The sequence below is a fragment of the Pholcus phalangioides genome, unplaced genomic scaffold, assembly GCF_987345545.1.
Source record: "Pholcus phalangioides strain wild (caught in Gottingen) unplaced genomic scaffold, Ppha-v1.0 ptg000031l_1, whole genome shotgun sequence".
NCBI classification, from domain to species: domain Eukaryota; kingdom Metazoa; phylum Arthropoda; class Arachnida; order Araneae; family Pholcidae; genus Pholcus; species Pholcus phalangioides.
The window spans coordinates 7,443,603-7,470,641 of NW_028301621.1; the positions used below are offsets into that span (position 1 = coordinate 7,443,603).

The 27,039-nt window shown below is 32.3% G+C and overlaps 1 protein-coding gene and 1 non-coding gene across 3 annotated transcripts in view; both read right to left on the reverse strand.

Moving 5' to 3' along the window:
• Nucleotides 1–220: 220 nt before the first annotated feature.
• Nucleotides 221–27,039, reverse strand: part of rb (adaptor related protein complex 3 subunit ruby) — a 28,215-nt gene continuing 1,396 nt past the window's right edge. The window contains exons 2-26 of one of the 2 annotated variants that reach the window (XM_089252788.1): nt 23,492–23,653; nt 23,309–23,384; nt 21,922–21,996; nt 20,861–20,956; nt 20,576–20,736; nt 19,521–19,587; nt 18,361–18,543; nt 18,070–18,225; nt 17,146–17,243; nt 16,792–16,846; nt 15,316–15,387; nt 14,145–14,207; nt 13,885–14,017; nt 12,581–12,633; nt 11,673–11,840; nt 11,222–11,477; nt 10,881–11,105; nt 8,817–9,190; nt 8,629–8,695; nt 8,352–8,470; nt 6,181–6,369; nt 4,846–4,885; nt 3,285–3,467; nt 1,624–1,768; nt 221–683 (exon numbers count right to left, since the gene is read on the reverse strand). In XM_089252788.1, the coding sequence (XP_089108914.1) occupies nt 533–683; nt 1,624–1,768; nt 3,285–3,467; nt 4,846–4,885; nt 6,181–6,369; nt 8,352–8,470; nt 8,629–8,695; nt 8,817–9,190; nt 10,881–11,105; nt 11,222–11,477; nt 11,673–11,840; nt 12,581–12,633; nt 13,885–14,017; nt 14,145–14,207; nt 15,316–15,387; nt 16,792–16,846; nt 17,146–17,243; nt 18,070–18,225; nt 18,361–18,543; nt 19,521–19,587; nt 20,576–20,736; nt 20,861–20,956; nt 21,922–21,996; nt 23,309–23,384; nt 23,492–23,628 (3,342 nt within the window). In that variant the 5' untranslated portion in view covers nt 23,629–23,653 and the 3' untranslated portion in view covers nt 221–532. Of the gene's footprint in view, nt 684–1,623; nt 1,769–3,284; nt 3,468–4,845; nt 4,886–6,180; nt 6,370–8,351; nt 8,471–8,628; nt 8,696–8,807; nt 9,191–10,880; nt 11,106–11,221; nt 11,478–11,672; nt 11,841–12,580; nt 12,634–13,884; nt 14,018–14,144; nt 14,208–15,315; nt 15,388–16,791; nt 16,847–17,145; nt 17,244–18,069; nt 18,226–18,360; nt 18,544–19,520; nt 19,588–20,575; nt 20,737–20,860; nt 20,957–21,921; nt 21,997–23,308; nt 23,385–23,491; nt 23,654–27,039 lie in introns of both variants that reach the window. The other variant, XM_089252787.1, reaches the window with a different exon arrangement.
• On the reverse strand, nt 7,033–7,106 carry TRNAS-GGA (transfer RNA serine (anticodon GGA)). Its single transcript has one exon. It is a non-coding gene; the product is annotated as a tRNA-Ser (tRNA).

Genomic DNA, 27,039 nt, shown 5'->3' on the forward strand with positions numbered 1-27,039 from the left:
TTTCTGTGTAAGCAGTGGCTAATGCATGCACGTCAAATAGAATCAAAGTAATCGTTGAATATCTCAATAAATAAACCCAATATTAAAACTAAATTTCAGAAAAAAAACCAGGGGAGGGTTAGTTAGGATAAAACACTTAACTGCACAACTGAAAGACCAATCCAGAAACTTTCCAAACATCAACTTCAGACATTAAAGTAAAATTACAGCCAATCAAAAATTAACGAAAGCATTTATGAAATATATTTATTTGATATTTCGCATGAATAAATACAAAAATAAAAATGAGCATTGATAATAATTCAAAGAAATTTAGCAAAACATGGACAGAATTTCAGGTTTTTCATTATTACTGTAATTAAGAGAAATTTTTCTCTTCACGGAAGAATATGAACCAAGATTTTTACTTTACCACCGAACAACTTAAATACAAATATTATATTGAATATAGTTATTGCTTCAAACATCATCTCTCTTGAAAATTAAGAAAAAACCACAGGTCTTTTGAGACAAGGAGTTGAACATTCCGTAATCATTTCACAAGGGCTTTTTTCAATTCCTTCAACAGCATCGAACCAATGACCATCTTCTCACAGTTGACTGTAATTGACACTTTGGCATTACTTAATATCTGAACAGTGGCCAGTACTAGAGACTTCGTTCCGAGGGTCTGGCTGGAAAACCTAAGGGGAGGGGGGAAAAGATTTTCAAGTTTAAACTGTTTCAGTTAACACAAGCATAGGTGTGATTAAACAAATCTGAATTGCAAAAAATTACAATTAGTAGCTCAAAGACATTGGCATTCCCCCCACCAAAAAAAAAAACATTGACACTTCATCTCACAAAATTTACACATACCTCCCTTAGGCTAGGACTACACTATAAAAGTGTTAGAAAAGTTATTTCATGAAACTTGAAAAATATAACCAATGAATGTAACCAAAAGGCTTATGAAAAAAAACAGCCAATGTTTCGTAAAATATCTTTTATCAACCTTTTATAGAGTGATTCTTGGCTGCCTTCACGAGAAGCGACTTGGTGCAAAAAATAATAGTTGGGGGGGGGGGGGGGTTATCAATTGAAGTGTTTGAATGGTCCAAACTTTAGAGGAGAAATGAAAGTTATTACTGAATTAGGGGAATTTTTTTTTTCCTGAAGATAACACACACGATTATTTTATCTGGGAAGGTAACTAAAGAAAATAATGAACACAATGACGTCATATTCAGTTGTTCCAATTATAGAACTCACTATTGCAGCTGTATAAAGTGGAAAAGCAACGACATATGTTGCTTTCTGCAGGAAATGCTTTCAGTGAGTGAATCTCATTTTCTTCTCATTAATTTGTAATTATTTCTTTCATTAACTTTGCATTTTTATCAAACCAGAAGGATCCTAAAATTTTACCTCCAACTGCACGAGTGACCCTATGTAAGTGAATGCAAGTGAATGAGTGAGGGACTGTATAGGCACTGTATGTATGAGGGTGAGTGATCAAGTTAGTGGCTGTATCTTGCTAGTGAATTTACAGCATGAAAAAACAAAAATGCAAATTGTCCCTGGAGCCCTGTCAGTCCCACGATTGTGAAAGAATTGATTGGGCCCATGAAAAAAAGAATTTACCTTATTGTATTAGCATCACTCGCAACATTCTGAACTTGCATTATATTTGCTGCTCTGTAGATATGTTGAACAAGAGCATTTGCATCTACATTTCCAGAAGACAAATCGACTGTACCAACGTTTTCATTCATACCTTTCAGTTTTGCTGAAGGGGGGAAAAACATGCACACATAAATAAAAATTTAGAAAACAAGAAAACTATATAAATGCTAACTGTAATACTAAATTTACAATAGCTATCATGTGCAAAATATATAGTAATGCAAACTATAATAACCATGCACTTGCATATAGATCAGTGATCTTAAAAAAAAAACTAAACTACTAAATATAACCAGTTTTGCACAAAATAAAATGTGATTTATTGCTGCAAGTTTTGAAAAAAGCCACACTCCAATTCCACTTCATTATTTTTTACAATTGAGACATGAAAAAAAATTGATTATTCATGTCATCTCATTTTGAAAACACATAAAATTTATAAATTCAAGCCTCGTGTCAATAGCATTGAATAAAACTAAACTACACAATACTTGAAATACACACAATATTTTGAATACTAATAAACTTTGTATAAATACAATATCGATGATCTCACTATAACGAGTGATGTGCAAGTGATTGTCAAAATGTTAGTACTAAAGATACAAGAAATATTCAGTTATAGTGAGTTGTAAATTAGACAGCTTTCACTATGACGTCGAAAAACATTGTCTCGCATAACATCATAAAAATGCCAGTTTTTCTTCCTTTTTCTTCAAGAATTAAACTATAATACCTATTATTGCACATTACTCTGAGGTACTTCTTAAAAAAATAAAAAATAATGGACACAGAAAGCCAATTTTTTTTATTTTTTGTTCTAATTAGACCCTTTTGTTCTTATTAGACTTTCTCACTTTACACAGATTCTATTTTACTTTTATCTCTTCTAATGACAAGAGACTACGGTTCCTGCCAGCCAGGGCTTATTTGATCGTAACTTGCAGTTGAAAATCATTTCTCAACAGCTGGACAAATCATGCTAAAAAAACTTTCTGATTAACTGAAAATTGTTATGATGATTAAAATGAAAAATGTTAATGATTCCATAAAGCCATGGAAGTGAGCAGTGATATAAGAACTGAAAATTTCCATTATACAGTTATTCGGGTAAATTGCTTTGAATTGAAACTTTATTTAAAATTATTACAAAGAAATTCTGTGATTCAAGAGTTTCTATGATTTACGGATTTCATTAAATTGTGATTTGTGAATTTTCTCAAATTATGTACAAAAACATCTTAGAGAATAAACTACTGTGAGTCTAAAAAATGAATTCCACAACTGGAGCATTCTACAACTTAAAATTTCTGATGTTGATAAAGCAGCAATTTTCTAAAATACCCGATACAGCAAAAAAATTAATTTTTATCAAGTTTGTTATAACAATGATTTTCTTCATGACTTCGTGAAATATATTTTTACTGCATTTTTATTTTACTGACTTGTTGTATGAGTTTCTGGTTTAATCAATTAATTTGTTTTAAAAATGTCATATCAAACATTAAAAAAATCTTCGGAAACAAAATGTGAATTCAAATACTGAAACTGATTTATTTGTTTCCAATACTATTAAATTACTAATAATAAATTCGTAATCAAACATTTCAGAAACTCACTCTGTGCCTTTTCGAATTCTCCTTCAGACAGCATAACAGGTTGAAGCAATTCACCAACTGGAGCTTTTATGGACAGGGAGAATGTATTCTTACTTGTCTTTACATCAAATTTTGCTGGCTGAGTGCTCTCATTGTAATCTATGGCCATTGTTACTGGAATGGTTGAATTCGGAGCAATAATAGCTGTAGGTAGGAGAAAAAATTGAAATACCAGTTTACTGACACTAGATTTTCAGAAAGCATGAATTACTTCTTTACATTTAAAATAGAAATATACATTAATATACATTAATATTCCTCAAAGTTACTTTACAAACTTTTTTTTCAACACTTTTATATTTAAAAATCCATACTACTTTGTTAATTTCAAGAATTTCAAAAGTAAATTCTGTGTACACTTTCCGAATAAAAATGTTTTATTCATCAAAAATTTCATCATAGTTATGTTTAATGTAAAAGTAAAATTTATGAAAGTGGGAGTGTGTTCCAATAAGCATTTTGATGCAAAGAAAATTATTTATGAAGTTGAAGATGTAGAACTTTAAAATCAGTTTCTAAATTGGAAGTTTGTGATTGGGAAAGATGTTCAAAGAAATAGCATATTGATATCTCTATGAGATATGAAGCAGAGGTGTGTGTCTGGTCCTTTAATGCTCAATATTGATCGAGAAGAGAGTTCATAGAAATATGTCAGTTCATGAATTGGAAGCTTATAAAATTGAGTGGTGACTGGGTTCTTGGCTGCATTTATCACATATGTAGTTAAACAGCAGGTCTTAGGGAACATGGTTTGCCTTTCTTAAGGCTGCTAAACACTTTAATATTTACCTGTCAAGAGTAAATATGCGGGGGACTTATGAAGGCAAACCTGAACATGTGTATTGGCCATCCAGTATGTCTGTGCAGTTTTTACCTGAAATAACTGGTTTTTCCATTCAGCATACTTGTACAGGTATACCCTATCTGCATAGACAAACCTGAACATGTGTAGCTAGATTTATAACCTCATTGTAATAAGATACAGTGTTACCGCATGTTACGTCTTCCACACATTTATGTTGTCTTGTCCTAAAAATGATTTTTTTTTCTCAAACTCATTACAAACAAACCTTGAAAGCTTTTTATGTCACTTTCTCCATAAGAAATCTCTAAAAAGTTGACACCCCCCGCCCAAAAAAAAACAGATAATAAAGAAATTCTGAAAATTTGACTCCTCCTTTTCCTGACGAGGGTTGAGCATTACCATTGGGAAAAATTTACCATCTTGGAGCAAATTACTGGTGCAAGTCAGTCTGGGAGGGGGTATCACTGTGTATAAAATTAGATTTGCAAGATATACAGAAAACTGCATGTTGTGAATATATTTATTTTTTTTAGAATGCTGATATCTTACATTAACAAGTGGAGAAAAACATCATGTCATATAAAATTATATTTTCTTAATTGAATGAGATAATGATAAACATGATATGGGAAACACAATTTTAAAGACTTCTACTACATTTCTTGATAAAGGTGCAAATACAATAATTTTAAAATGTTGAAAATTCTTTTAGCTTACCAATTGAAGGAAAACCTTTAACTTCTAATGATCCAACTTTCTATAAATTAAGAAATAATAAAATTAAAATTTTTGAATTTTTAAAAATCAAATCAACATCAATATATAAGCAATTAATTGATAAGTTTCATTTCTAATTTTGACGCAACAAATTTTGTCTTCATATGGACTCGCTATATTTTAAGATAATTTTGTTCATTTAATGAAAATACAGATACATAATATTTCATGGCTGAGATCGCTATTTATACATCCATTTGAAATTTTATCTACAGTCGAGCCAGCTTATAATGAAATCAGATATTATGAAGTATTGGTTACAGCAAATTTTTTTTCCATCCCAGTGAACTTGCATATAAATAAATATTTGCCATATCTGTGAATATCAAATGTAACAAACCTTTTGGCAAAAATAGATTTTTTTATAGGATCAAGTTCCATAAAATCAGAAATTATTTTTTAGAAACAAGATCAAATTGTGTATAGTACTACCATATTATTCTGAGAAAGTCTACGGGCTGAGTTCTGTCAGCACCATCTATAGTTAGATGACAATTTCTAACTACAAATAGTGCTGGTTCTGTTAATTCCCAGAACTGCTCATATAAAGAGGGATCGCCATAACCAGTTTCATTTACACCAGCATTTTTTTTTTGTAAACTTTCAGGATCATTAAAATGTCTAAAAATTCAACAGACCACAGCGCTCTTGCCTCAGTTGACGTTTACTTGAGGCTTCCCAAAATAGTCTAATACAGAATCATTTCAAAGCACTGAACAGGCACACACCAATATCACCGCCTCTGGCATAGCTTGGCGACACCCCTAAGAGCTGAAATGCACACTTTGAGAACCAACTGAGTATATGGGTCTATCTTATTCAAATACCTATGTAAATATTGTTAATATTTATGACACACATGAATTATTTTCATTTTAATTATAATTACATTTTTATGTCCATCAAAGGATCACTTTTGGTCTTCAAACCATAAGTTGACAAATGCTTCTTTAAGTACATGTCTGTAATTAAACTCGAATACTTATCATGCATCTGTTATAATGAATATCAGATATTAAGAATTTTTTTCACATTCCTGTGCGACATTGTTATAGCCGGGCTCGGCTCGACTGTAATTCAACATGTGATGTGAGAAATACCACTTCGGAAAAAAATATTAACCACCAGCTGCCTCCCATCATATGTATATTGTTCACATAAATCATCCAAAACCTATTATTTATTGATATTTTATCATTTTTTTGCACATCTCTCTTCTTCACCCCCCCCCCCCCACCCACCTTAACTCTTTTCTCATATAAATCCTCCACTTACTTTATCAGGCACATGGACATCACATATATCTTCTGAGCTGGCATTCGTTAAAGTCAGTTCTATAGTTGTCATTTTTGCCGAGAACAAGTTTGGAGTCCGAGTAAACCTGTAGCTAACTGATAGACCCTTTCCACTATACCTATTCAACAATTCGTGTTTTTCTATGGGAATGTATGCAGCTGACACAGTCTAGAAATAAGAAAAAATACAGACATCTAAGAGAAAATGTACAAAATCACATTGAAACATTAATACTGATTGATGAATATAACTTAATAAATTGCATCTTTTAACAAAATATGTTGAAAAATTTTTAAACAGATTGTATATTAAAATTTCATTATTTTCCTGAAGGAAAAAAACACAATATAATTGGGCACAACCGTACACACTGTATTAAGTTTATACATACAATGGAACTTTTGTTTACAAACATAATTCGTTCCATAAACGAGCTCATAATCTAAACATTTATACAAATCAAACTTCCCCATGAGAAATAATAGAAACTCAAATAATTTGTTTCATGGTTTTTATTTGTCTCTTGCCCCACACAAACCACAATTTTTTTCAAAGTCTATCATGGTCTTCTGCTAAGAAAGCCACTTCCATAGTCAGTGACATCTTAATAAATGGGTCCACCAGGCCTCGAGTAAAAAAGTGAGACATTGCTCATTTATCGACTCAAAATTTGTTAAACTGTTTTGCTCATCTTGCAGAACACTTCCTAAACCATGTCCCTCGTAATCAAAAGTTTAAGTACAAGGATGACGTCACTCTCCGCTATCATATACAAAGGTTTTAACAACTGGATGTTGCGAAGATATATTTTGGAAAGAGGGAAAATTCAACTGCCCCTGCGGGGAATTGAACCCACGTCCTTTCACTTTCCGGGTGAACGCCCTAGACCACTAGACTACAGAGGCACCGAATCTCTCAATCTTTCCTTGGAGCTCGTGTACACTGAAAGGGACCATACATGGACGGCCGGACCAGACTCTGTAGTCTAGTGGTCTAGGGCGTTCACCCAGAAAGTGAAAGGACGTGGGTTTGATTTCCCGCAGGGGCAGTTGAATTTTCTCTCTTTCCAAAATATATCTTCGCAACATCCAGTTGTTAAAACCTTTGTATATGATAGCGGAGAGTGACGTCATCCTTGTATAAGTCGCCATCTGGTGGCAGCGTCAGCAGTTGTGAGCTTGGACTGAGTCTGGTCTAGCTGTCCATGTACAGTCCCTTTCAGTGTACACGAGCTCCAAGGAAAGATTGAGAGATTTGGTGCCTCTGTAGTCTAGTGGTCTAGGGCGTTCACCCGGAAAGTGAAAGGACGTGGGTTCGATTCACCGCAGGGACAGTTGAATTTTCTCTCTTTCCAAAATATATCTTCGCAACACCCAGTTGTTAAAAACCTTCGTAAAAGTTTAAGTGAAAATTTTTTAGGCTGTAATGTGACCCCAATTATCCCTGGCAAGAGAAGGTCCCAGTCACTCATTTGTAGTCATTATTTTTTGTGAAAGAATATGAAATGAAATATTGTAAACATCAGATACAAAGCATACTCATTCTTTGTGGATTAGATGAGCTGAATGGAAAAATTAGTAGACCTCAAAGTACAAACACAAGGCCACAACAGGCAAAATGTCTAACGATGTATCTGAAAAGTATTTTCATATTCTTTGATCATGTATTTAAGATTTCAATAATCAGAGCAAAAAATGAATGAATTGCACTGCAAAACATGATATTGTAATACAAATGACAGCGTATTTCTTCAACTCTGAACATGCAGAATACTGTAGGCTATCTGTATTTTATATTAGGCTAGTAATGAAATGATGGATCTTGATGAGAAAAATCTGTGCTCTTGTTCAGAAAATATTTTGGCTAATTTTTCCAAAGAATAGGTTAATCAATGTACGAATGAGCTTAAAGATAGTAAAATGTAACTTATTAAAAGATGAATAAACTGCTTGTGATGAAAAGATTGTTTCATTTTACTTTGTTGATATAGGATACATAAAAAAAAAACACTGGGAATGCAAATAGCATTGCACAAGACAAAAAAAAAAGTATTACCAATTTCATTTCAAAGTATACTTCAAAATGAAAAAGAACTTAAGTTCACATTATTTCATTTCCTTTTGCATTACCAAAGGCAAAGCTGTACATACCGATGCAATTAATGCAGCTGGATGCACCATCTTTTCATTTATATTTGCAGATGGTGAAAGAATGGGAAGTGCTGTCAAAACTGAGGGTTGGATCACTGGGGCTGCCGATGGAGTAGAAACTGAAAAAAAGAAAACTTTTCATCAATAACTGCATAACTATCATAATTAGTGCTGATATAAACTAAATGTAGGAAAAAAATTATGTCAAAATGTCACCACTTAAACTGAACTGAAAAGCTATTACATGTTTATAGTTGGAGAAATTCAATACACTCACAGTCATCCAAGTCTAATAGAAGGTCTATATCTTTATTTTCTTCAGGCTTCTTCTTCTTGATAGGAACCTGAAAAAGCATCAAACATTAAAGAAATTGTGATAATGCTCTACTATACAGATTCACTCAAACTCCAAATTCAAACACAAAACTAACACAATTAAACAGCCAAAATTATTACCTTTGTTACCTTATTTTTCATTTTATCCTTTTTCTTTTTAGAGTCTGGTTTGACATCTTCCTGTTCGCTCTCTGAAGATGTTTCAGACTCTTCTTCTTCACTGTCACTGGTAGCAACCGAGTCAGACTCCTCTGTAGACGATGCTTTCCTAACCGGGTGTTTTTCCACTTTTGAGACAACTGGCTTCTTTTTGGCATCTGTCGAGACAACCTCTTTCTCTTTTTTCCCAGCATCCGATTCCTCACTCTCCTCATCCTCTGATTCTTCATCTTCACTGCCCGAATCTGAGTCCTCATCTTCACTAGTGCTTTTTTCATCATCCTCGGCAGCATCACTCTCATTCTCAGATGCTGACCCTTCAGACGCAGAACTTTGCAAGCCATCTGGAAAATAGTTGAAATGTTGAACATGCAAATAATGTAAGAATCAAATCTGAACTACAAGGTTCCTTTCTCTAATGGCATCAATCCAAGTGACCTAAAAGATTCATTCACAAAATAGGTAGTGTCCTGATATCGGATCACAGACATATAGAATTGAATAAATAAACAAACATTACGCAATGAAAATATTCTGGCGCCTGTCACATTGTGTGCCTCAATATGTTTTTAATCAATCACTAAGAATTCAAAATATTTTAAATCATTATTAATTAAATTCTTCAATCAAATCATTTTAAACAAGATATATTTAATATTAATAGAAATTATACTTATAAGCCACTCAATATGAAATTATAAGCAAAATTGATGAAACAAAACCAATAGATAACCAGGCCAAAAGCCATTCAAAATACAAAAACACAACACTCCTTTGGAGCACCCAGTGGCAAGAAAAAACCTGTTTATTACATTATCAAATTGATTTTAAACTGAGTTTCAATAATTTGGGTCATTCCACCCACATAGGAGCTCGCTATCCTTAACATTCCCAACAAGAAGTGTGTGACAAACCTAAACTTTGAGCACTCTGACAGAGATATTACCTTCTAATTGGTCAGTAAAGGATCATGTGACACCTCTGGAATTTTGTCCAAATATGAGAACCAGACAGAAGATGTGAGTCTATCTCCCCTTCAGAAAGCCTTGCCACAGAGAGCAGCAGGCCTCTACAACAGTATAATTATTCAATCGTTGCATTTCACTCATGCTTATAAAAACTGATGGCAGCACTACACATAATAAGCATTACACAGAAACAAACTTCAACATGGGTTCACAACATGCACATTCCAACATATACCAATTTGTTGGAAGTTCCACAGAGGAATATGGATGAGGTGTGTGTGTGTGTGGTTTAGTAGTAGTAGTAGGCAAAAGAGAAAATTTTTATAATTTGACGAGTCGCCAAGTAAAAAATACAACAGACTGATATGTGAATTTCAAAAGATTTTTGCCAAAGTCAAGACAGAAAAAAGAAGCAAACGAAAAATAAATTATTCTACGATAATGAAAAGAAAATAAAAGCTTTCATGAGAATGCTCTCACGACAGTTGTAACAAAATCATCTACCCTGAACATAGTTCTGAGAGTGAAAGCTTAACATTTGAGTATCGAGTCGTAGGTATTTTTTCATCAGAGAGATGTCTGTTAGTTATTGAAATGCAGAAGATCAACAGAAATGAATGACGAAGCTGCTAATTCAAAGACAGTGTGGCACCTCTTTTAGAACCCGAAGACACTAGAGAAATTTTGTGGAAAAAAGGCACCTAGACTATGTGGGTCATGAGGTTGATGAATACCAGATAAATCTGAAAACAGCAGCAAACACTGAAAATTTAGAGGAATAGAGTACAATGTAAGAAGAAAAAAAAAACCTATTATAATTAGATACTTAACCCATTTGCATCCTTCCTCTAAATTCACTAACATATCAAATGAGGGAGCAAAATTTCACTTGCACTAGTGCATCATTTCATACTTTGAGATGAAGTACATCTACAATTTGCAGATAATTTTACTCACAGATGTAAATGGGTTAACAACATTGATTTGAGTGTTAAGTATTGGTGGTCGTAATGTTCAAAACGATGATTTAAACTTCATATTCCTGAAATATATAAAATTCATTCACCTCCTTCCTCGGGTGAGCTTGATTCTGTTTCTGAGTAGAATGCTTTCTTCTTCACTGGCTGTTTTTTCTTCAGAACTAGTTGAGGTTCTTGCCATGGCATTTGAACTTCCACATTCCTAACTGTAGGATCAGGTGGCTCTTCGGGAAATCCTGGAAGATCTTGATATCCTGAGGCTCTGCTGTTAATATAGTGACTCAAAGATCCAAGTTGATACTGATCACGGTCTAAGGATAAAAAATATTAGCTCAAAAAAATAAATAAATAGAACAGCATCATTCATTTCCAACATGCTCACACCTACAATAAATTAAATACAATAACCAAAGATACATAAATGTACCTCTAAACTTTGATTGTAGAACTGGGGCTGGTTTAGGAGTAAGAAGAATTTTCTTTGCATATTTTGAAATCGCTTGTCCTTTTTCATTAGCTGGCATGATTAGCTGTCTAAGAAAACGAGTTCTGTCCCTGGTGTCATAGTTCAAGTCATATTTGGCTAAATTAAATACATACTGAACTAACAATTTTGTTTGCTTCTGATTCGTCAAATACAGTTTCGCAGCTAGAGTTACTGCTTGTAATTTCACAATGTTTTCCTGGAATGAGAAAATGCATTAGTGAGAAAAAGTTTAAAAAAGAAAAATTATCATCTTAGTTTGATTTCCCTATAATAGATTATTTTGAAAAGAGCATGACTACTTTTTGATTAATAATGAAAATATTTTTATTTTCTTTGAAATGCATTTTTACCATTGATTAATTTTTGCTCTGCCATCAGGTGGAATTCTTACCTCATTTGCAAAATTTTTAGCAACTTTACGAAGAACATCTGGTGCAATTTTAGTAACTTTATCAGCATACTCGCCAAGAAGCCATAGGATGGACGCTCTTGCCATGGGTATTGTCAGAGTATCCATTAAACGTGACATATGGACAATAATATCTTTATGGTCTGTTAGCTGCAAAGGATTTCATTACTAAAAGATTATTATTCTACTGCAATGAATTTGATACTCTGTTTTGGTACATTTAATATTCAATTTGAATAAAAAGGTATTGCTGATTGGGAACAGAACAGATGAGGGGGTATTCAGACATGGTTTAAACTATAGTAAAAAACTTTGTATAAGAGATTGACACGAATTGGTTAAATTTGAAACACATTGGTTTTTAACCAATCTGTGGCGATCTGTTATCCAAAAATTATTACCATAATTTAAACCATGTCGGTGAATATCACTCTAAATGAAGAAAAAAAGCATCAAATGTTTTTCCTTAAAATAAATACTTCACTGTACATAAGTAAAAACAATTCAACACTTGTAAGCCCAATGTAGCTGATTTAGAGTTCAAAATAATGGCAAAATTCTAAGTAATTTGGTACCTCTTGTCAAGAATTAAAATAGTGAAATGATCTAATAAATCTCTATTTTTAAACTTAGATGACACATTGGCACTTCCCCCTCTATATTTAAGTTCACTAGATATAATGACATCATTATATCCAACATTACTTATGTGTTAGTTATATCTCTAACCATGAGCTATCAGATTCTTATGAAGTAATTAATTTCAACGGGGTTTTTTGTACTAATGTTTTCCCTTAATGACCTCAAGATATTATGGGAGTGGGGGGAACAAACAATGAAGTAATAATAATTATAATAAACTTCACAACAAAGAATCACAAAAAATTCACCTGCATCTGTAATAATTTCTTGATGACCACAACACTTTCTGCAACTACAGCCTCTGAAAAAAACATAAATCAGGTGATACATTAAGAAGACCAATATCAATATATTTTAAATAAAAATAAATATAAATTTTTAAAAAAAATGTGAATCCACGCAAAATAATCTTTTTCACTGCAGCAAACATGTTAATAATAAAAATTATGTACTTAATTATCAGTCCAACCTAATTATCACTAGTCTATAGATAGCCGACAGTATTCTGCATGTTGAGAGATTGAAAAATTATGCTGTCAATTTGTATTACAATATCGTGTTTTGCGGTGCAATTTATTCATTTTTTGCTCTGATTATTAAAATCTGAAATACATGATCAAAGAATACAAAAATACTTTTCAGCCACATAGAAGATAGTCCAATTAATTATTAGTGCTTTGATATGTCTTCATAAAACAGAAACCTATCTGAAAGGAAAAATTATTTTGGCCCCTCTGGTTACCATTTCAAACAGTGAGTGCCAAAAGTTTGAGAATCACTGGGCTATAAGTATATTTACTATCCAAGTTTCACTTTTTTTTCCTGGGATATTACATAATTTAGAGGTTAAAACAAGGCCTGATGTAAGTTTTGCAACTGAAGCAGACATCAATGAATGTAATACAAATGCAATGTAACTTGGCATTAGGATTTAGAATGATACAATCAAAAATTGTTGGAAGAAGAAAATACTCATAACAGAAGACTGGATTTGATGGAAATGCCTATAAATGATTACCGCAGGAAATACTGCCAATTTTTCCTCACACTCTTGAAATAAACCATTCAAGAACCACTTGGACCTACAGAATTCAATGACTGAATTTGAATAAGAATAGAGAGAAATCAAGGTGGAAACTTTTGTGAAGTGGGCAAGAGGTCGCTGTAACTTGGGTGAAGAAATCAAGGAATAAAATCACACTTCAGCTGGGTTGCCAATGCATTATAAGCAGGCTACATGGACAATAAAAAAAATGCTGAGAGCTCTCATTTAAAAAGAGCTCTACTGCTGGAAAGGAGAGATTGTAGTGAATGTTCTGCAGGAAATTAAAATCTCAAGATATTCGAGCCAGTTATCCAGGTTTGGACAGTTATGGTTTCAGTGGGCATTTTGCATATGAATAAATGTAAATTTTTGTATTTGAAAAAATAAGACATTCCATATTAATAAGCCTCGTTTTGGAGCAAAGAGATGCATATAAGACCTAGTCTTATTTTCAGGAAAATGTGGCATAATACAGTGCGTGTCAATAACTAGGAATTTCAAACTCACCATTTCTGTTTGAGAGCAGAGAAACAAGACCATTAAGGCAAGTGTCTGTGACATCAGATATAGAGCTAGCGCATCGACCAATTGCCTGGATTGTGGCTGCCACAAAATCCATATCAGGACTTGAAACATAAGTCTACAAAATAATTTACTGTCAAAAATGTACTAAACATTAATAAATAAAAATGATTTAATAATGCCACGTTTAAACAACAGAAAGATAAAACAGAATTAAATGAGAAGATGAGTAAGTAAGAATTTACCTGAAACTCTCTAAGAATGAATGAAATGTTACTTTCAGAAGCCAGATTTGTCAAAATTTCCAGCTATATAAAGAAATAATATTAAAATGAGCCTATATGTTTTAACACTGAAAACAAAATTGAAATAACCACTAAACATGAAATCAAAGCATAAACACATTTGGTACAGAAAACCACGATTTCTAAAAATACTGAGTTGTCTTAGAAAAGAGATATTTCATGAAATATCTCAATGATAATACAACAATCCCTCTCTTTACACGATCTCACTTTAAACAATTTCACTACAAGACGATTTTAAAACTTAACTTAGAGATTGGAAATCATGAAATTCTACTGATGTTTGTGGTCTCCAACAGAAGTCAAACCCGGTTGTTCTTGCAAAGAAAATGCTAACCAAAGAGTTAACTTCAAAACTAATACTTACTAATAATACTAATAACTTCATACTAACTTCAAAATGCTAACCAATACACCAACCAGACACCACTTTCCTTTACTTGTAACATGCTTCCTTTCCTTATAACAACATATGCTGAGTAGAGACATTGCAGCCTCCAATCATAATCATTAAGCAATAGTCACCCCAGGTGGGAACAGAACAAAGAGATTTTTTTATCCTTAATCACATTTTATCACATGCACATAATCAAAATTAAGATTTCAAAAAAATAACTTTTTTGAGTGAATGCGAAATACATCTAAAATCATTATAGTGAAAATTCTATACAGATCAATCCCCACTTGGAACGTTTACCCGCTTAGTATAATTATTATTTTCGGGGCCTCACGATTTCTTGTTTAAAGTATTTTCCCACTTAAATTTTTTTCAAGACTGTTTTTTGAAAACTTTATAAGTGGGACCCACTGTACAACAATACCCTCTATAATGATAATCACCTATACAACAATTTTATCTCTGGTCTCGAGATACACTGTTTACAGTGATAATATACTCTATATAATGATAACTTTTTTTAATATGTTTTTGGGTGTCTTTGACTATCATTATACAGGTGTTTCACTTTAATTGTATTCATCTTTTTAGTGTGGCACAAGTTGAAAACATAATACACTATGATGCATAACAATCTCAGAAAGAAAGCAAGAAATAACATTAAAAATTTTTTTTTTAAATTAAAAAACAAATTAGACATTAATTCATGCATACCTTGAGAATTTTTATGTGAGTAGGATCATTCGATCTGACGAAGAAACTTTTTATATAAGGTTCAAACATTCCCTACAAATAGAAAAAAATTCTTCATTAATTCACACACATTAATTATATTAGCATTTACATGTTTTCACAGTGATATTGTAATATGATCTAATTTTCAAGATAATAGTTGGAAGCAAACAGTGTCTTAAATCAAATTCAGGAATCATTGAAAGTCAAAAATTATATTGATACAATATTTTTCATTTTTAAAAACAGTATACAAATAGAGAACATTAATTTCTCTTCTTTGAAAATTCTAGTGCCACAGAAAAAAACACAAGAATATCCTCAAAGTTCTGGCACTATTGAATTATTGGTTAATTTCCAGACAAACTTGAGATACTGGCAGAGCAAGTTCCACTAACGATACGGATTTGGTGAATGATGACGAATATTCAAAATCTAGTATGTAGTTACTGATTCAATAAAAACATTTTGTTTTTTGAAACATTACTTACATGTCTCTGATCCAGCAGCACAAAATTTATATAAATAATTTGAAATGAAATGAAAACATTGCAATGAACAAGAAACTCACAGTACATGAAGGAAAAATTTGGATTGTTCACAAACAGTACAGTCATACCGAGTCAAGTTTCCATACAATGAAAATCCAATTTGCTTCATTCAAAAAGCTTTTCTGTAGAAATAGTTTTTAATGTAGCACAGTAGCACTCTAACTTACATCACTTTGCATTGACTGTCTCATCCTAAAGATTTTTTTTTTCAGTAACATACATTTTGAGCAAAGCTTCTGGCATCCTTCTTAGAATGAGAATCTTTTCCCAAGAAAGTCACCACGAAAAGACCAATAGCTAAGAAAAAATAGGGTGACACAGGATCTTATTTGAGGAGGAATCCCTCACTTCCAATGAGGTTAATAACTTACTTGTCATTCCAGTATTTTACACATAATTTTGCCTGGCCCATTTTTTTATACCAAAATTTATTAGCCATCAGTAGGGATAAATATAATAAATTATGATCATTAAATAAAACAGATTATGGCAAATTAAAATTTCATGAGTCATGGTTGCCTCATTATTTTGCTGATATAATCAGTGTTGAAAGCTTTACCTCGACTTACGATATTAGCATTGGAACAAGAAAGAGATACTGACTTAAGTTGAGATCTGAAGTAAGTTGGGGGTATCACTGATTAAATTAATGAAAGTGGGACAGTTTTGGTAGAAATGGTGCTATAAGTGACAGAAAAATTTGTATTAAAAAAAAATAGAAGTTCATTATATGGAGACCGTACTGCATTTTTATACGTAGTAATAAGCCTATATTTATTTCATAGTTTTGAAAAACCATATATTCAATTATGAAAATTAGAATAGGTTTGTAAAATTGTCAAAATTTCATATTTTTTCACAAGTTAGATGCATGTAATAAGTAACACAATTTAATTGATCAACACACCTTATGTTTTGTAGATAGAGTAGCGATGCAGCCCAAAACAACAGACTGTATTTCCCTAAAAAAATAGTAAGAAAATTTTCTTCATGATTTGAATGCTATTTCAAACGAAAAATGCTCAAACTATTGTACAGACAATAACAAGATATTTTCAATGCATTTCATAAAATGTATGCAATAAACTACAACAGCAGCAATATGAAAAAAATCACATGCACATTGAAACATCTTTAGATTACACCTGAAGAATCTAATACTGAATCTTTCTAACAGATGTGTATGTTAAAAATCAATGCACTAAAATAAAGTCATAATACTGTACAGCAAAATATTAACAAAAAAAATTTCATCACAAACCTGTGACTTTTAGTTAGCCTTATTAAAGCTTTCGCAATCATATTGACTTCATTCTTCGGGGCTAAATAATAATAAAGTTGAACCACTGACATAACTACCTACAAAGACACATAACACGCATTTTAATCAATACAATGAAATTTCAACAAGATACAGATAAATATAATTTCTCTTACTAAAATAGTCGTGTATATAAAGAAATGTGTGTGTGTGCGATGTCACTCTCTGCTGTTCATGCCAAGTACACAACCTGGATAACCAAGCGGAGATGAAGTTCGGAAAGAAAATTCACATTCTTTTGTGGATAATCGTACCACCTTCTCATTGCCCGGGGCAAATGTTGTACCACTGAGCTACAGAGGACAGGTATTTTCTTTCTTTAGAGCATATGTATGAACGCTGAATGGGACTGTGCATGGACAGCCTAGCTCTATGTGTCGCCATCTTTGGGGCTAAGTCGTGAGAGCTATTAGCTGAGATAGGAGGCTGTCCATGTGCAGTACCGTTTAGCTCTCATATATGCTCTAAGGACAGAAAATATGTGCTCTGCAGCTCAATGGTAGAGCACTCGCCCGGACAGTAAGAGGTTGTGAATTTGGTTTCCCTATGGAGGAATGTGAATTTTCTTTCCGAACTTCATATTCATTTCTGCTGGGTTATTCAGGCTTTCATACTTCATACTCAAGTGTATTTTACTTTCAATCATTATTTCCCACTAAATTAAGTATTTAAAGATGAAAACTGAACAGTGAATGGCATTTATTGAGATGATTCAAAGAAAAAAAAATTAAGTGCTATACTATTATGCAAAAGAAATGATATTTATATATTATAAGCATGGATTGTTATTCTTGGTCTTTCATGTAATGAAATGCAACTTCCGCTGGAAAACAAAGTTGTTATTAAAATATAACTAACTCTTACCGCAGAGTTTCTACTCTGCAACAGAGGTTTACAATTCCTTAACAGCAATCTATGATCCGAGTCCATGACCAATGTTTTCTTTTCATTAGCATTGTCAGGAACTTCTGAGCTATCAGTCTCATAAAATGCTTTCTCTTCTCCTACTTCACTAGTATCCTAGAGGATTTAAAATCATGTTTAAAATGTATATATATATTATTAAGTTCATTTCAAAACCTGTACAGAAAAACTTAGTAAAATTAAGCAGATTCAAGAGAATGGTAATTTCAAAGCAGTACATTAAATACTCACATATTTGTTCGGATCCACAAACTGTGTCCTTGCATACCTTGTCAACATGTTCATAATAACGACTTGGCCCCACTCTTCTACATCGACCAATAAATTGCAGAGCTTTCGGTAATTCTTATGAATAAGTTCATTTTTTTCTGGACAAACTTCTTCAAAGGCCATAACAGCACTTCCCATAACCAACTGAAGAATAAATAAAAATTTGAATCCAATTTATTATCCAAAAAAATACAATTTAACAACTATTGAAATCAAAATATTTAACATGATTGCAAGTCAGTAGACATAGATTTATGAGCAGCAATTCATAAAATATCATCCCTATAAAACTTAGAGTCATAACATCTCAACCATTGGGGAATTGTATATTCAATTTTATCTATTATTTTACTGAGTCTAAAGGTCAAGAAACACACTACACTGACATGATAATCACATCATGTTGGGGACATTGTAAAATTATGTCATGTCAGTGTAGTGTGACATCGCCTTTAGTCCTGTCATCTCATGCTGTCCTAACATGACAAAAATTTTAATAGAAGTTTTGTTAATAATAAACCACAGATAGTTCAAATTCATTGCCACAGCAATAAAAATCATGGCAATTACTAATATTTTGGTACTATGTGGTCATAATTAAACCAACACTAGTCAGACCTATGCAGCGCCTGTTCTAGACATATTTTGGTAAAACTTGGTATGTAGGTTATATGGGCCATAAGGAAAAGAAAGCTGCAATTAAAAAAAGTTCCATTTTTCACTTGGTGGTCAAAAATTTAACTATTTTTTAATTACAGTTTTCTTTTCTCTATGGTCCATATAGCCCACACAAACCAAGTTTCAACGAAGCATGTCTACCAGAACAAGAGCTACATAGTAGACTATACCACTCTGTATAACCACCTGTACTCATAGTTAGAAAATTTTATCGCAAATGGCAGCACACTACATGTAACAAGCAAACACAGAAACAAACTTCATGGTAGGTTTACAACCCATACATGTACATGCCAGCATGTACCAATTCATTATAATTCCGTGGAAGAATGTGTATGAGGTGCATGTATTGTTAAATAGTAGTATAACCACCTGTAGTAGACAGAGTGGTTATAGACCACCCTGTATTATAAGCAACCCAATATAATAACTATTATACATACAGTAGTTTTGTCTGATAATAACTTTTCTATAACTTCTATGAGCTGATCTTTTTGTTCTGGATCGAGGCTACAAGTGCCAGAAAAGAAAAAAGGAAATCTAAGCATATCTTGATCACATCATGAAATACAAATAAAGTACAATTGGGTCATTACATTACGAAATTGCTTCATTCAGTAAAAGAAAACAAATTGACGAAATTTGTTAGACAAATAATTTCCAATGTTAAGTAAATTAACAAAAACACGAGCATGCTAATTTTCATTCTAAAAATTTTATAATGAAGAAAATCTGTTTCACAGAAATGGATTATTTTAAAACTTTCACGAATGCATCATTTGTTTGAAAATTCTTAACTTCATTTCTACAAGTACAGTGTAATTAAAAATAAATGGTACAAAAAGAAAAATTGTCTGACTTCTATAATGAATTTATTGAATATAACATGAAATATAACATATAATGATGTAATATCAACATAACGTGAAATGCTAATTTCCCAAGTTTCATTTGGCAAAACAGAAAATTGTCATCTCCTAAGTGTTCACTAGAAGTGCTGTTATTCAAAATTAAAGCGATGGATAAACAAAAAGCTTGCAGAATGTTAAAATAGGCAAAAACATATTTTTTCGTATTCTAGCATACCATAAGCTTGTTAGGTCACTTATGCTTCAATTTTGAATAAGAGCACTTCTAGTGAACATTTAGAAAATTATATTTTTCAATTTTGCTGAATAAACATGAATTAATCTTTCACTTTCTGTTGATATGCGAGAGATAAATTCTCATCACATTTTCTTTTTGTACCATTTATTTTGAATAAACCCTGTTTTTAAGTTCAAAAAATCATATCACCTTTTAATTTACAGATATGAATAGATAAACAACCCTAAAATTGTGCACTCTATAACTCTACAATGTGAAACATTTCACCTTCGCTTTGCTTCATTTTTTGAGGAAAATTCCATTTTTAATGACAAATGTTGATAATGAACTAAACAATTTTGCCACGCTACTGCCAAATGAACATTTATGAATGTGAATAAAAAATACAAACCTGTAAAGTTTCGGAATAGCGTGAGCTGCAGTTTTTCGAACATATGGCGACATGTCATTGACAGCATCTTTAATGGCCAGCATCATTATCGGAACTATAACAGGTACTCTGATACTTGAAAGAACTCTGAGTGCACTAGCTCTAATAAGTTGATTTGGATCCTACACGTTTGAGAAGAGAGATAATTTAATTATTTTTCCCATAACTGCTCATTGGTCGAAATAGGCATCATAGTTGGCCAAAAGAAAAGCTTAAGTTAATACTTTTTAATTCATCATAACTCACTTTTAAAGCTCTTTGAAATGTGCTGATTGATAATAAGGCCAGATCCTGTTGCTCCTCAGCATATCTCACAAGGTAGACATAAACTAACTTTTTTACCTGAAAATTATCAAATTCCAAAATATTTGAGGCCTTGAAATCAATAATGATGGTTAATAATGACTATTTAACATTTTCTAGTCGTAATTTCCTGCACATATTCTGCATATGCAAAACTTCACTTTGGGGAAAATAGCTTGAGGAAAGCACATCATCCTATAATTATGAAAATTTCCCTCAATTAATAATGAAATTTTAAGGAATGGATGTGGTTGTTCATGTTTTTTAGAAAAAAATGTTTATTCTATCACTCATAATTGTATGGCATATGATAATCTCTGTAAGCCCAATTTTTAAAAAATTGTCAGTTAAAACACTATCTTAGGGGAAAAACAAAAAACTGCAGCTGTCTATGATCCACCCTAAAAAATTTAATTTTTTTTTTAACATATAGTCCAGCATTTCTCAATTGGAAGTGCCTCGACCCCGAGGGGTCTGCAGCCTTTTTATTGGGGATCGACGGTCTAATTGCAGAATTATAAAACGAAAAAAATAAATGCCAAGAAGTTGAAGAAATAAATTAATTACTTAAAAATAAAAGTTGCAACTAAATTTGCATGCAAAAGCACTGCTGCAATGTTGGTAGACTGCATTAGTGCTATTATTAGATTTGACAAAGATTGTACTTGTGGTAACTTCTCTTGTATTGATAGGAGTATGAAATGTTTTGTTTTTTGCAGTCTGCAAACATCATATTTACTAGTACTGGTTAGAATTTTTGATTGAATGAATTGTTCTACAACATTCTTGATGATAGGTAGCTGTTGTTTCTGCTGTTATAAATCAGGGAGGATGGGTCAATGGCATACACCAAAATTTATGGGGGGTATCTGTGACCAAAAGTATTTGCTAACTGCTTATTTATATATACATATATAATCAATGGATTATACACAGAAAATTGAGGTACATAAAAACACAGTTCAAGATAATCATGGTGCATCAAACACCTTTTATATTTTTACCTCTATGTTTTTCGATACCACGTTTTTAACAACAGCTGGAAAAAGATCGGATGCATCTTTCCCTTTAGCCACCATCTAAAAGCAAATTTTGAACCATATCAATATGTAAAAAATGATAAATGTGTCAATGATACTATAATCTTATTTATATGAGGTGAACTGATGAATTCGGCCTAACAATTCAATTACTTTTTGATCAGTTTACTAGATGCATTATATAGCTTGCCATAGCCTACCAGAGTGCTTAACATTCTCCACCCAATTTCCATATACAGTAGTTTAATTTGCCTCTTCCTTTTTCAATGACCATGGTTAATAATCAAGTGGTCACATTTCTATTAGCTTTCGATAAGATTCGTTGATTTACATCACATTTTTGGCCGAATTTGTATTTTTATTTCATAATTAGTCAGTCTGTAAAGACACTTTCAATTAATTGAAGCGAGAAAATCTATATGAGAAAATCTGATGTCACAATTCAATGAAATATTTGCTGTGAATGCCAGGAAAGTGTCTATAACATTACCGGTCATGGTCCTTTTAGGTAAAACTAAAAATATCTAAGCCAATTTTTTTTAAAGTAATGGTAGTTTAACGGCATAATGCTTTAATATTTTTAAAAAGAGTCATGAAATATCAACCTTTTGAATGATCTCGTTCATTATGAAAATGGAGCAAGAACATCAAAAACAGTTAAAATGACTGACTTGATCCTTTTAGTGCGAGTATAATTTTTATAATACTAGGTGGGGGACAAAGTTATTGCTAGGAAAACAGGATACGGAAAAAGCAAGAAATATCTTTTTGGAAGAAAGTCATAGAACATAATTCCCCAATGATCCCACCAGACAAACAATATGCCACTTTTGTGTGTCCATGTGCATCTCGCGACCTTTTTTTGCCCTGGCATCAGGTAAATTCCAGCTGGAAATCCTCAGGCGAGGGGAATGTCCATAGTAGAAAGTCTCCTACTGCTCTGGCACTTACAGTGGACTCTACTAAGATGTAATTTATCGCAGCTGCAGAACTGGAAGTATTAAGTTTGGATTTTCAGATTTTCAGTGAAACCAAATGATGTGACAAATTTTATATTTTTCAACTAACATTTTAAATGCCCTGTATTACACCTAAAAGTTTTAAATAATGAGCAAAATTTTGCATACTACTAGAGTGCTCTTTAAATTTTCCAAAATGATAATGATTATGCAAATTAGACTGTAAGCACAACTACTACAATTTGTCTGATGCTACCTATCATTTCTGGCAAGACCTCTGTTTCCCCACCTAATATTAATGTGTAACACAGTAAGCTTAGTTTAATTTCTCTACATTACTAAAATTTTATCCTTATTTTACTTGCTCTAATAAATAAATATTTACTACTCACCCCAATAATTCTTTTCATGGCTTCCAATTTTAGACCATCTTTGTTACTGTCCAGCATAGTCTTCAGGTCATCATGTCTATAAAAAAATCATTAAACCATTTGAAGCTCATATTAAATTTTTTAAAGATCTGAATACAATGATAATTTTTTAATTAATTTTAATAATGGAAAAAAAAAACTTACTTTCTAAACTCTGGAGCAAAGAATCCGCCAGCTGCAGGATCACCAGCAAAATCTGCTTCTGTAGCAGCAGCGCCAACGGATGGTCGGTCACCACCAGAGTACGATCCATTGCCACCAGATTTGTAAGATGAGGCCATTGTTTAGTGTATTCCTGAGCTCCCGCTGAATTTGAATGTATAAAATACAATCATGTATTCTATATACACTACAATAAATCACTATGTTGATTGGCTTTTTATTTAATTATTAAGATATCAAAACAGCTACAAGTTTGGAAATGATTTTATAGTGAAACCTCCCAAAATTATAAAAATTCTTATTGATTGGAAATACACATGATAATTGCATGTAATATTTTAAAAAAGATTGTTTTATACATAAAATAAATACTTTATATGATTATAAAATAATTTTTTACTCTCCACAGTATTATTTTGGACAATATTTTTTTTTCTTTTAAATTATACAATTTGAATAGAGCATAGCATAAAAACTGAAGGAAAAACTATGGATAGACTATTTGATATTCTTCAATTCAAGATAATTCCCGACCTAAAATTTCTTCAACTGCTTATATACATATGTGTATGGATATAAACATCTGCCGTACTCTTTTAATAACACATAGTTGTTTTAAAATGCCACATATGTAATATTGATTACATATATGGCAATATATGTAATCGACTGTTAATCAACTATAATATGTAGTCGACTATTAAGCAACTATAATATGTAGTCGACTAATAAGTCATTATTAAATTATATAGATAATCACTGATACTTGAAACAATATCCTTATTGTACATAACATTAGAATATATATAGCAATAAAAATACTAAATTGTAGGATTACAATGTCATTTAATTTCGCAGTGCTGGCTTGTATATGGTGCTTAAGAAATTCCCGAAACTTATCGTTAATACAAAAGTAAGAATAACTAAGTTTTACTATGATATGGTATATTTACCGGCATTTATATAATCAGGCCCGTCACTTGGGGGGGTCAGGTGGGGGCCGTTGCACCCCCCCCCCCGGGTTATGAAAATACACTCAAAATGGTATATATATCTATGCAAATGTATATATATATAATTTTAAATACACTAAATACATGTTCTTTGCACCCCCCCCCCCCTCCCGGAAAAAGTTGAAATGACGGCCCTGTTTATATAATGCAATGTTTTCCCAATTAAAGCTGTATCTAAACATGTAAAACAATGTTTTGGATACACCAAGTCCTGCCAGCGTTTTGATTGAAAATACTCTTTAAAACTCATAATTTATCTATGTGTGTATATACTAATGACATGTCCTGACCAACAGATTCATCATCGCCGAGCTGAAACCACTAGAGTTATGAATATGAAATTTGGTCAGTAGTTTTATTTTATGAAGTAAAGACCTACTAAGAAAGGGTTTTTGAAATCCGACCCCTAAAGGGATCATAAAGGGGTTCAAAGGTTATACAGAGAAAACACGGCGAGCTAAAACCACTGAAGAATTTATGAAATTATGAAATTTGGTCAGTAGTTTTATGATGTAAAGACCGATTCAGAACGGGTTTTACAAAATTTGACCCCTGAGGTCATAAGAGGGTTCAAGGGTGACATAGGGAAATCACACTAAACCGAAACCAGTGAAGCTATATTTATTAAATTTGGTCAGTAGTTTTATTTTATGACGTAAAGACTCAATAAAAAGACATTTTTAAAAATTTGACCCTTAAGGAGATCATGGGGGTTGAAATGCTATGCAGAGAAATCATGCCGAGTGAAAACCCACTGAAACTATAAATTTGAAATCTAGTCAGTATCTCCATTTTATGTAGCGAAGATTCGCTAAGAAGAGATTTCTCAAATTCATTCCCCTAAAGGGATCTCAAGGAAGAATTTTCGGATTATCAAATTCACACAAGCGAAGCTGTGGGTAACAGCTAGTACACTACAACCTAAACAAGAAATTTTTAGGTGAGAATAAATGAGTTTAATTAGTGTATTGACAGAGCTGCTCGAAAATTTTTAATATGAAATAAAATTTTGGGCAGATCAGGAAATTTAAAATATCGCAATATATATATTTTATACTTACTCAGTAATTATAATTCAAAACATAACACAGTTTAATCTACCTGAAAGGAAGTGTTTTGTTATTTAATATATCTATCAGGTTAAAAACTATTTGACAACACTGACAATAAGCTTTGACTGTTTTAATACAGAGTTGATTTCTGAAGATAAACGCCTAACCCTGATCTCTGATCACATTTATTTTGAATGAGCAGCTCTATTTCACATTGTAAATTGAAAACAGATAACCAATATTTTAGATAAAATGAACCATAGAATTACATATTATGTGTTCTAAATTTTTTGTGCGTCAAAAAAAATAAAACTAGCAAATTATAATTGGTATTTAGTTTTAATTATTGTAATAAATCATTGTTTAAAAATAAAGCATTGTAATATGCATGACGTTATATACCTATTGTGTTCAAAACATCATCCAAAAAATTCATCTAGGTTTTTGACCGTTTAACCAGTTTTTGATGCTTGTCATGTCAAAAACATGAAAAACTAACCCTGCTTGGAGGTTACTGTTTTGAAGTGATTCAGTATTTCTGAAGAACAGGTTAAGTTTTTTTGATTGCATGTCAAATTATAATAACCCGACTTATAATTAATAAGAAGCTGTTTTGTAGCATGTGACATTTATTTTGCATTGAAGATGCGTGAATTTTGTGTGAAGATCTTTTATTTGTGATTAGGCACTTTATCATTACGTTCATTCACATTTTTACATGAAGAAAACTATGCTGCTTTTATAGTCCCCCATGGTGACTTGGAGCCAGGAATTTGTCAAGCTCTACTCTATAAGTCACTCTTTTGGCCATTTCCAGGCTTACATAGTTTTGGTTGCTAGCATGCTTGTACATTATCCAAGTCACTGTTTATTTCACTTCCATGCTCATACACTCCCTAGAGGTCTGTTTACATTACAAGAAAAATGAGAAAAGACTGCTTAAAATCAAGTTTAAGAATTTTTTCTAAAACCAACTTAAATGGACCAACATTTAAACCCCACTTTACCTAAGTCGTCAGAGGTTTGCGAGTGCAAAGGATTATGGGAAAAGAAGTTACAACTCTCAAAAATCAGCAAAGAAAGAGGTGGAGAAATGCCTGTTCTAAATTTCTTCTTCACGAAGGAAAAAAGTCAAGTGGGTGCTAGAACATCCAATGCGACTGCAGTATTGCACATGTAAACAGGGCTTCGGCAACTCTTTTGGCTCACTATCTCAATCCCTCTCTATTGGTCATTTGCATGCTTGCAGGGCCGGATTAACCATTAAGCAAAATAAGCACATGGTTAGGGCATCAGGAGAAAAGGGACACCACGAAGTGGTCAGTGTATTTTTTAATGCACCTTTTTTCCCCCAGAATCAACCATCCAGTAAAAAACCCAGAAATTTAAAGATCACTTGATTGCACAGTTAAAAATCTTTATAGAAAGTTTGGCCAGGGCTCACAATCAAGGGAGGATATGTGGT